General features: G+C 33.9%; 1 protein-coding gene across 1 annotated transcript in view; it reads right to left on the bottom strand.

The window, feature by feature from the left end:
* Positions 1–1,531: 1,531 nt before the first annotated feature.
* Positions 1,532–12,015, bottom strand: part of LOC103597509 (coiled-coil domain-containing protein 150-like) — a 71,570-nt gene continuing 61,086 nt past the window's right edge. Inside the window, 4 exon segments of the mRNA XM_008581364.1 lie at positions 1,532–1,613; positions 1,615–1,655; positions 2,110–2,217; positions 8,921–9,004. Coding sequence (XP_008579586.1) covers positions 1,532–1,613; positions 1,615–1,655; positions 2,110–2,217; positions 8,921–9,004 — 315 coding nt within the window.

Genomic DNA, 12,015 nt, shown 5'->3' with positions numbered 1-12,015 from the left:
AGCGCCACCGCGCTCCCAAGCGGCGCACTGTAGCAGTGCGCCACCAGGCCGGCCCAGAAAGCAGAAGTTTTAATGCATGTAAATTATAAGCCAATAAGACTGTTAGAAAAGAATATATGAACATATATTCTTATTTTTTTCTCCAGTTGCCTTAAATAAACTAACAACAAGGATTAAAAAAAGTCACTAGCAAAAATGTTTACAGAAAGCATCTAAATAGTAGTCTACTTAGAAGACAAGCTATATAGTACTTTTTACTTTTTATAAGCAAAGATAGATGCTCTAATAAGTTTTCTCTAGAAAACATTTTCCAATGTTCAATTTCCTGGGGCTTCGTGGATTAACGTATTTTTATTTTGAAATATGCCTTTACCCAAGAATGTTAGCTCAATTTTTAAGATTAGGTAGAAATTTTGAACTTTTAAAAAATCAAAATTAGATTTAAATAACTCAATTGTTACTGTTAAATCAAATTTCTATGTCTAAAACAAAAATTAATTAGAATGATGGTTTCAATCCTATTTATGAAGAAACTAATTTCCTGTTGTTAGTCATATCTTCAAGCATTATCTTTCTGGATTGTTACTACTATTCTTCATGCTTGTATAAATCTGAAATTTCCTTAAGATGTAATGTGTGGTCTTCACTTACCAAATCCTGTTTAGGAAAACTTGGTGATTTATCACTTAGTAATGGTCTTGAGGCAAGAATCTCTATTTTGCCTTCCAGTCTTCCCTCCATGGTTTTAATAGCATTCAAAAGAGTCTTTAGAGAGACTCTAGAGTCTCCAACCTCTTGAGATGTTCTCATGGACGGCAGGGTAGGTGCAAAAGTCACACGGCGTGTAGCATTTGGAATAACACTAGGCAAACCAAGTGATGACGTTCTTTCCTTTACAATGCTTACATGAGGCCTAGAGCTTTCAAGAGATTTTGAAGACACAGGCCTCTCTGGAGATTTCCTTCTTCTTGGAGGCATTGCCAATTAAAAACAATAAAATCAACTAAACCTAGAGTTATTTTTCAAGGAGTACCCACTTTGCTAGGGGAAACAACACAAACAATGTCCTGAAAGAAGCCGCAATGGAACAAATATTTGAAATTGTGTTCCTTTGCTTTCAGAATGAAGAGATCACACTGTAAAGTATAACCTAGTGAGACCTTGTACAAAATCCCCTGGAGGACGGCTTAGCTAATGAGGCCCCCTTTACCAACTTTGTGACCTCATCATTCATCAGTAGAGTCAGCAGGTTAGAACGCTATGAGCATTCTACCTGAAGACATTCTATATCCTTGGTTATCAGGGGTGTCTATATACACAAATGTCATAGACACAGAAGTTACATATGCTTATACTAAGAGTTAAAGATTTTTAAATACTCAGTCTAATTACATACATGGTAAATTTGTAAATCACTGAAACAAATCACTTTCTTTTGGTAACACATTCCTGGGTTATGTTCTTCACTAAATATTTTATATATCTTCCTTGTTTAACTTTTCTTCATTCATTTGTTAAAATGTTCTGTGACCTATAAAAGGTTTTCAGCCTTAATAGCACCATGCTGACAAGTAAGCACCTGCACTACTAATACCTCTTTCAGGTGAGCTTGTCTGTCACAGGTATACCTTGTTGGCACTGAGTTCTGAGTTTGCCTATAATAATTCAAAAAACAAAGATACTTGTTCCTCATATCTGCCGAAATTATTAAGGCTCAAATTCAAAAACAACTTCCTCAATGAAAGAATATCTTGATGCTTCCAATCATAACAATGTCCCTATGAAGGCTCATTAATACAATCTAATCTATTTTTTTTAAAGGCATAACTTTCTATTCTATAATGAAGTTTATTGAGTACATTCTTAACTGTCCTTTTAGAAACAAGCTGAATGTCCCAATATTGCTTCAGGCATCTTTATGACCTCCTCTATGATGTAGCAGAACCTTGTACAAAGTAGGTGTGTAAAAAATGTTTGTTGGATTGAGTCAAGTGAGAGGATATTCATCTTTCTGGGATGGTATGGTAAGGTGGGGAGAAAGGCATCAAAAAAAATTTTTAAAACTGAAACAATATAACAACAGTCTGCTTTTGCAGATATTAATCACACCTGAGCATATTTGGCCTCTAGAGCCTTATTCATTTTGCGTAGATGTTCATTCTGTAAACTGGTTTCAGTAAAAGAATGTAGTTGTTCTTCTAGTTGTTCAACTTTTATCTAGAGGAAAAACAGAAAAATAATAAGTTTCATTAATAATACACACACATGAAAGTATTTCAAAAGTTTTGTAAAAAAATTACAGAGAATCCTTAAAACTTGCAAAAAACAATCCTAAGCTTTTCTAATCATGCAAAGAATGTTATTTTATCTCAGACCTAAAGGTAGGCTATAACCATTTAAATATAACTCATTTGCTTTCTATTGTTATGGAAACTCCAAATGGACCTGATTCATGAACATAACAGTAAGATTTTATAGTTAATATATTTCAATTTTAAAGGAATTGTGCTATCTTGCATTAAAAAATCCTTTTGAATATTGATAATTAGCACTGTCAATGTGCAAGAAGCAGACATAGAGTCCTGTTTTTTACTGACAAAGAACTACAAAGATTTGAACAAAAGGAATTTTTGTATGTTGAATTATATTTTAAAACTAACTCATAAAGATGATTACTCACATTTATCTCTTTAAAGTATCATTTGAGGGGATACAATCATTAATGTAAACTCACAAATGTCCAAATTCTGTGTTTTTCCATGTTTTCTTCTTCATATCCCCAACCCTCTCATACAAAACAACAATTAACATTACTGGGCCTATCCCTGAATCAGGAAAAATTTCATCCAAAATTTTTTATTTAAATCAACTTTTTCCTCTCTTGATAGCTTTCCTTGTTTCCTACCTGTGGAGGGCAAACACCTCTTTGTAGCTACTGGACATTTTCGAGAACCATTAAAATTTTAGCACTAACAATTTTTTTTTTTTGAAAGGGCATATAAAATCCATTTCATCTCAGGAAATCTTTATTGTTCCTTCTTTCTCTCACCTCTGCCTCTTTCTGTTGCTCCCTTTCTACTGTGTACAGTGTAAAACATGCTGTGGCTCCCTAAAACCAGCAGTAAAAATTTATCATGGTTTTCATGTAAGGTTCAGAATTAAAATGGCTGCCTGTAAAGGGAGGTATTGATGTAACAATTATTCTCATTTTAAACATAAACAAGCTGCTGTTAATCCATAGAACCCAAGGGAATAAATGAACTGCACTCGACTTTAAAGACTTTTAGGTTTGCTTCTCTTCAAGTAAAACAGAATGTCCTTATTCCCCAATATTCCTAAGATAATTTATCCTACTTTAGCCCCTGATTACCCAATAAAATGCCATGAAACTCATCAGATGGCATGTTCTTATATATGAAGCACTTTAATTTTTATACTGTTTCTTATTTGGCAGAATTTCTTACTCAGGGCATTCAAAATGGGAAAGAACATAGGAGGTTAGGTTAGAAGCAAATAAATCCTATTGCCTCTCAGAGATCTGGTGTTTCTATGATCTTTAAAATCCAAGCAGTTTGTATAACCAGCTTATCGGCCAGTCTCAGGAACAGCAGTAACTGACTTCAAGGTCATATATTCATATTGCTTCAAATGGCCTAACTAACCATATAGTTATAAAAATATTAACACTATAGAAATTACAAAACAACTAGGAAATGGAAAGAACCCTCATTTTAATGTTTTATAAAATCCAAGTATTTTAAATTAATGCAATCAATATATTTTACAGGTTTTTTTTTTTCAATTCATATAGTAAATTTGAAATAAAGTAGGATATGACTATAATGTTAGTTGACTTATAGTTTGTAATGAGCTTCAGAGTTGAAACTATCTGAACTGCTGAAGTTAAATATTTTGACTAAAAGCTCAAAAATACATTCAGGAAATCTTGATAACTTCAGAACAGCATAGTTTTTTTTTTTCTTTTTAAAACGCTTACCTAATGTTCATATAATTGAATATCTTGCAGCAATGCAAATCAAAGAACCACCACAACATATAACAACATAGATGAGTCTCACAATTATTAATGTTGGGTGAAAGAAGGAGGACATAAAGTATATACTGTGTGAGCATATAAAGCATAAATACAGGTAAAACTAAGGTGGGGTGTTAGAGGTCAAGATGGTAATTACCATGTGGCGGATAAAGACATTCTATATCCTTGGTTATCAGGGGTGTCTATATACACAAATGTCATAGACACAGAAGTTACATATGCTTATACTAAGAGTTAAAGATTTTTAAATACTCAGTCTAATTACATACATGGTAAATTTGTAAATCACTGAAACAAATCACTTTCTTTTGGTAACACATTCCTGGGTTATGTTCTTCACTAAATACTTTATATATCTTCCTTGTTTAACTTTTCTTCATTCATTTGTTAAAATGTTCTGTGACCTATATAAAAGGTTTTCAGCCTTAATAGCACCATGCTGACAAGTAAGCACCTGCACTACTAATACCTCTTTCAGGTGATTATTCTGGGTACTGGGAATGTTCTGTTTCTCGATTTGAGTGCTGATCACATAGGTATGTTTGCTTTGTAAAAAAAAATCGTCAGGGGCCGGCCCGGTGGCATACTGCTGTAGTGCGCCGCTTGGGAAGCGCGATCCCACATACAGACCGGTTCCCGCTCACTGGCTGAGCGAGGTGCGGGAGCAACACCGAGGTTTGCGATCCCGTTGCTGGTCCCGGTCCGGTACGGAGGCGACACTGAGGGTTGCGATCCGTTGCCGGACACGGAAAAAGACAAAAAAAAAAAATCGTCAGGCTGTACCCTGTGCACTTTTTGGTATGTATGTTATAGAGTTCAATAAAAAATTGACTAAACAAAAAACAAACAAAACCCTTACTTAATCTCTAAATTAAGGTCACAAAGGCAGTTGCTCACAGTGGCTAGACAGCCAACATAATGTTTGAATCCAGCTGGTGTAAGTGATGGGGTCAATGGTAGATTAGAGGGAAGCTAAGGAACTCAAACTGACATATGTTTAAAAATAATTCAAATAGTGTTAGAAATCTTTCAGACATATATAGCAATATACCAGCTATCCATCATTCAACTTAAAAAAATAAAACATTACCAGTACAATTGAAACCTTCTATGTAGCCTATCCCAACCAAATCTCTTCCCTCTATCCTACAGTTAACTGATATGCTGAATTTATTATTATTCCCATACTTTTAAAAATAATTTTGCTATATATTATCCCTAAACAGTATATAATATTATTTTTTGAGATTCATCCATGTTAATACATGTAACTCAAATGTACCTATTTAGTATACCCTCTTACATATACTGATATTAAAACTGGCATAACTATCTTTTGGAGAAATTTGACAAAATCTAGTAAAATTCAAGATATGTACATCCTACAACCCAGGAATTCTACTCCTAAGAAATATACCTAACCTACAGAATCTTTTGCATATGAGTATAGGGAGACATGTATGCAAATTCATCATATCAGCACTGTTTGTAATTATTTGCAAGCAATTGGACCCTAGCTAAATATCCATCAACAGGAAAAATATATTGTAGTATATTTATATAATGGAATACTACACAACACTCAAAACAAAATTTGAACCACGTCTGAATGTGAGGCAGCAGTTTCTGACACAGTATAAATTAACACCTAAAATCCAGTATTTATATTTTTAACTAATAAGTTGATTCTGAAAATATAATCTTTTACCTAATATGATTCCTATGTAATATTTTTAATCCATTACAATTCAATTGAGAGAAAACACACAGCAGATGGTTTTGACTGTGTTTAGTATGCAGCTCTTCCTTTGAATTATCTTTCAAGAGTTATATGGTACAACAGCACTTTCCCTAGGGCTGATGAAGTCTTTTTGGAAATGTGCTTTTGGAATGTGCCAGCCCAAGGCTTGACATAAAAGTGGCAGTGAATCAATAGTTTACAAAGTGTATCAGCCTTTAAACACAACAAAACCCATAAGCCCTCTTTATAGAAATATAGGCAGCAGAAAAGGCACATATTTGACTCATGATTCCGGGAGTGGTAATCTTTAAGATTACGTAGTTGAAGTCTAAAAGGTCAGATAGATAACATCAGACCCATTTATAAATTTTAAATGTATTCAATTCCCAGCCAAAATTTCTCTGTAAGTCTGCCGTGAGGGCTTGGATTTTTCTTATATATTTAATAATATACTGCACTTCATTTCTCTTGAAAAGACCCATTTATAAATTTTAAATGTATTCAATTCCCAGCCAAAATTTCTCTGTAAGTCTGCCATGAGGGCTTGGATTTTTCTTATATATTTAATAATATACTGCACTTCATTTCTCTTGAAACGTTACAAAAAGGTCAAAATCATGTGTCATAGCTTCGTAGGAAATCACTAGTTTCACAAAGGGGAAAGTTCTTTTGTGCCTGTGATAACTTGTACAGCCAGCCTGTAATTGCCTGTCTTTCCGAGTGAGAACCAGATAAGAGAGGTGTGCTTACACCCCTCACTTTACAGGGGATTATGATGGAACTCAAGAAAAGATGTGTTCAACGTTACACAAGTGTAGATAATTATACTTAAATGCATCACTGCTTCTGGAAAATATTAATTAAAAGCACACAAATAGTGGATAAATAGCTTTACTTTTTTACTGGACTAGTAACATATTGCTCTACAAGCATGGTTTATCAACTACCTTTCAGATGGCCTGCCATTTCTGGGCCTCATATTGTCTGCTAGCCCCATGGTAAATGGACCCTTTGAGCAGATGAACAGAAGGTTAATGCTGACATGTTTGGCAAGCCTCTAGTGAGATTAGTAATCAGATCAGCTTAATAGTTGCCAAGCCTAACTGGGCTTCACTTCATTCCATTTAGTCCAGTGGTCTGAGGAGTTTTTAAAGATACTGAAGTCTAGGACCTATCCCCTGAGATTCTGATCTAATTGCTCTGGGATACAATTCTAGTCATTGTGATTTTTCCCCTTATATTTTATGATGAAAATTTTTGAACATACAGAAAAACAGAATTTTTATAAACATGCATACACCCACCATCCAAATTCTACCATTAACATTTACTGCTTATCACATATTGAACCACCCGTCATTCCTTCTATCCATACATCAATTTTTTCAATGATGGATTTTCAAAGTAAATGATAGACATCATACACTTCCCAGCATGAAGATTTTTTAAACTACCCAGATGATTCTAATGTGTAGCTAAGGCTTGGAACCACTGATTTGGACTTTGGTGTTTCCACTGGAGTTGGTTTTAGTCAAGCATAGCCTTATTAGTTGCAAGCTTCCTGCTCTGTGGGTGCCATAGGGACAATCCCCATAGGCAGCAAAAGAACAGTATCATCACATTCACTCAAGTCTAGTCTATTGCCTCTGAGTCCCAATTTCCAGGGTTATTTCTTTTTAGGAATTTGTTATAAAAATTCAGCAAAAAAAGGACATAAGCTCTCTATATTCTCAGTGAATGATAAAATACCTAAAACAATTTTTTTTTTCATTTTTTATTTTTGTGACCGGTAAGGGGATCGGAACCCTTGGCTTGGTATCGCCCACACCGCGCTCAGCCAGTGAGCGCACCGGCCGTTCCTATATAGGATCCAAACCCGCGGCCTCGGTGCTCCCAGCACTGCACTCTCCTGAGTGAGCCACGGGGTCGGCCCTAAAACAATTTTAATAAAGCTTCAAACAGTCACAGGATGGGTTTTGGCTTCACAAGTTTAGGTTTCAGCTTGTACTATAGGTATGTGAATAGATATCACATGGATGTTAATAAGCTGACAAACTTGGGGAGGTTCGGAGACTACAAAATTAGTAAATGACAGAGCTAGGTCTTCTCAAAATCCAGCAATATTTAGTTTGATAATTGGTATTAAAAAATTGGTATGTGAATAGATATCACATGGATGTTAATAAGCTGACAAACTTGGGGAGGTTCGGAGACCACAAAATTAGTAAATGACAGAGCTAGGTCTTCTCAAAATCCAGCAATATTTAGTTTGATAATTGGTATTAAAAAATTCAGACAACATGGTATATATACACAATGGAATATAACTCAGCCATGAAAAAGGATGAAATTCTGCCATTTGCAGCAACATAAATGAGCTTGGAGAAAATTATGTTGAGTGAAATAAGCCAGGCACATGGCAAGAAATTCCACAGGTTCTCATTCATGTGTGGGAGCTAAAAAAGTTGATGTCACAGAACTAGAGAGTACAATAGTGGTTGTTAGAGACTGGTAAAGGGAGGGGAGAGTGGAGGATGGGGAAATGGTGATCAGTGGATACAAAATTGTAGAGAGATATGAAAAATAAGATCTAGTGTTCTATAGCAATCAATATAGGGAGACGACAGCCAACAACAAATTACTGTATAACTTCAAGTTGAAAGGGTGTTGAATGTTCCCAACACAAAGAGGTGACAAATGTTTGAGGTGATAGATATGTTAAACACCCTGATATGATTATTGCACACTGTGTAAATGTACCCAAGTATCATATTGTACGTAATCCATAAATACAATTATCATAGAAAGGAAGGAAATACGAATGAAAGAAACAACAAACAAAATAATACATTGAACTTTCAGAAGGAGAGGGGTTATTAGGGAGGGGGAAGGGGGAGGGGGTTAGGGAGAAATTGGTTAATGGACACAAAGAATGAATATATTTTGTAATGATGAATATGTCAACTATCCTGATTTGATCATCACTTATTGTACACAAGTACTGATAGTCAACTCTGTACCCCACAAATATGTTTAATCAATTATGTCTCAATAAATAATTATTTTGCTTGCAAAAAAAAAAAAAAAACCAGACTACAAAAATCAGAAAATAAATCTCATACCTGGAGTTTTCCCTTTTCATAGGCCAGTTTATTTTTACTCTCAGTAATTTTTCCCAAAACGTTTTCCACCTTCTGTTGGGCAAGCTGATAAAGCAAACACAGGTATCAGTACCTCTAGACATAGAAAGGAGTAATTATTTTCCTTCCTACACAGGTATTTATACCCTCACATTTCTAAAGAAATCAAATTAAGATTCATATTTATTTGCTACTGCTGCCTCTTAAGTCTTTCCCTAGATAGCTGATCACAGCGCTAATATGCAACATGTGCAGAGACGGCTAATGAAAGTATGAAGCCTTAAGAGTCCCAGTTTGTTCTTTCTATTAATTCTCTTTTTGTTATATCAGTTATGCTTTGTAGTTGTGATCCAACCCAGATGTGCTGTGGCTGTGTGAGTGGCTGCAGGTAGTTTGAGGGGCATTATGCAATTCTTTAAGAAACAAGAGCTACAAATGACCACAAACACTGACAGTAAGAAGACACTTCAGTTACTACAGTAAAAAGCAGTAAAAAACAAAACAAAACAAAAACAACTCTAAAAAAGTTAAACATTTATTGGTGACTAACACACAATAATGCAATGTTTCACCAAGTACTCAATACAGTGTTATCTGAGACAAACATCACTGAAGGTTCTATATTTCATGAAATTACATATTTTCATTTTCATTATTTAAACAGCCTTCTGTTATTTTTTCCTGTTGTTTTTCTCAGAGTTTGTCCAAAAAATAAGTATAAAATATAGTTTTCTTTTGATTAAATTTTGGGCCTTATTGGTTCTTCCTTTATATGATATAAAGGTCACTATTAGTGATTGAATGTGGAAATTTTCACCTCCATAATCAATGTCAGTGTTATATCTTAATAACAGGAAACATTGATATTTGCCATATATTAAAATCATCTTCATAAACCAGCTATGGGGATAATACACACACAAGCAAATGTGACTGAGAACACAAACTCTCAATCACTCGTAGGCTGACTAGTTGCATATGGATCATTTGCAGTAAATGTCGAGTTCAAAGTCTTACTAATGTTAGTAGATATCCTATATTGACATAATTCACTATTTCTGACATATTCTGACTGATATAATCTGTAAATAACAGAAGGCCTGTTAAGCATTTCAATCCAAAGAATTTAGGCTTTTGTTTTATGTTCAATTTAGGGCAAGTTGAGAAAGATGAAACCATGTATATAGGGGTATTAATTTACCTAAGATATTTTCCTCACTACCTCCAACATAGTTACAGCTGTTCTTCGCTCACCACTTGGTAGTGTACTTTGTTTCATTTTAAATGTTGTGAATCTAACACACCTGTTTCTAAATAAAAGCAAAACACATTCCAAACTACATTACTAAATAATAACGTGTTAACTCTTTATTTTGCTCTGTTTGAAATATTTTCATGATAACATATGTCCTGCAAGAAGGCACAGTAGTCTAGAGCATTGTCTTCTCCTTGATAGTACCGTTGGCTAGAAGAATTAGCATTTTAGAAATTCTAGACTTGATAAAAACCTATGGAAAAGCCAGAAAGAGTGATCAGCCCTCGTATATCATCACCTACTCTAAAATTATAACCAATATTAAACTTGAGCAGATTATTAACAATATGACTATCTAAGTATATGTCCTATTAGAACCAATATTTATTTCATTCATAATTATACATATTTAAATTCAGGTTTTAAAAAAAAAATTTTTTTTTTAAATCACTATGTGTTGCTCCCACTAAGGGAAAGAAAAATATATTTTTTTAAAAAGTATTTAATTGCTTCCCTGCCTTTTGGCTAAGATCAACTGTAAAAGCATTTAGACCAGTACAGTATGGCTTCAAATAACCTAAGGGAAATAAAGATTGCCATCAGTAAATAGGAGGCTAGTAATAATTATTATTAGAAAATTAGTTAATCATCAATTAATTTTCTGCCTGTAGAAGACATACGGTCCCCTTTGCCACAGTGTTTTCTATTTGGAAACTATGATGCAAAATCATTCCATGAATGCAACGTTATAGTTTAGGATTATGTTTTAACCAAGTCTTCAGCAGCATATAAATTATAAAGATGGCTAATAATGCTACTAAAACAAAGCTATAATAATGATAAACACTCAATTATTTCATACTTCAGTTACAAGTTCTATAAATTAAGGTGTTGCGGTATTCTGTGAAGTGTAGGTATAGCATATAAAAAACCAAGAGCTAGATTTAACCTAAACTATGCTAGCTATACCAAATATTAATACTCAAAAATAACTTTGCTTATCTTCTTGGAATGTGGAAAGGTTTTCTGATTTTTTTTTTTTTTCTTTAAGAATAACTTAGAGGGTCTGGGTCTCTTACAACAGTATAAGAGGTGTCCAGGAACTTTCACAATACTGGTACTGTTTTTTTCTGTTATAAAGTTTCCTCTTTTAGGTGAAGGCATAAAGAAATTTCATTAATCTTTTAAATACATTTTTAAAATAATAAATTATTCCTTTTTTGCTACCAAAGAGAATACTAATGCAATAAGTGAAAATTGTCTAAGCAAAATCAAAATGTGATAGTATCTGACACAGGGTCACTTATTTAAATATTATGACACACAAAAAAATTGTTTCTAGTTGCTAAGAGAAAGTAGATGTTAAGACAGTTACTTAAATTACTGTTTATAGATGGTTTAATCAATGGAAGACCAGAATTTAAAGACCACATAGACGAATGAATATCTCTGGTTCTGAGTTGTGGAAGGCAGAAGTGAGATTAACCTTTGTTTAAATAATATTGGCAACATCCTATAAAGATTATCAATATACACAGCAAAACAGAAAGTGGGGAATCAACTGAGAAACAGAAGACAAAGAAAAATGCCAATGGTCAGAATACATTTTAACTCTGAAACACAAAGATATGAGGGGTCTTCAAAAATTTCGTGGAAAATGCAAATTATGAAACATCTATGCAGGTATTGCAAAAATTTTTTGCATAAAAATAAACTTGTTATAAACATGTCTGAACAGGATCTAGTTTGAAGCACTGAGAACAATAAGACATCAGTTTGAAAAGAGGCCCTATCAGAGCAATGAATTCTGTTAAAATTGAGG

Source organism: Galeopterus variegatus, unplaced genomic scaffold (assembly GCF_000696425.1).
Source record: "Galeopterus variegatus unplaced genomic scaffold, G_variegatus-3.0.2 Scaffold2335, whole genome shotgun sequence".
NCBI lineage: Eukaryota > Metazoa > Chordata > Mammalia > Dermoptera > Cynocephalidae > Galeopterus > Galeopterus variegatus.
Note: the sequence above shows the minus strand (reverse complement) of the source record. Positions and strands in the feature narration are given on the sequence as shown.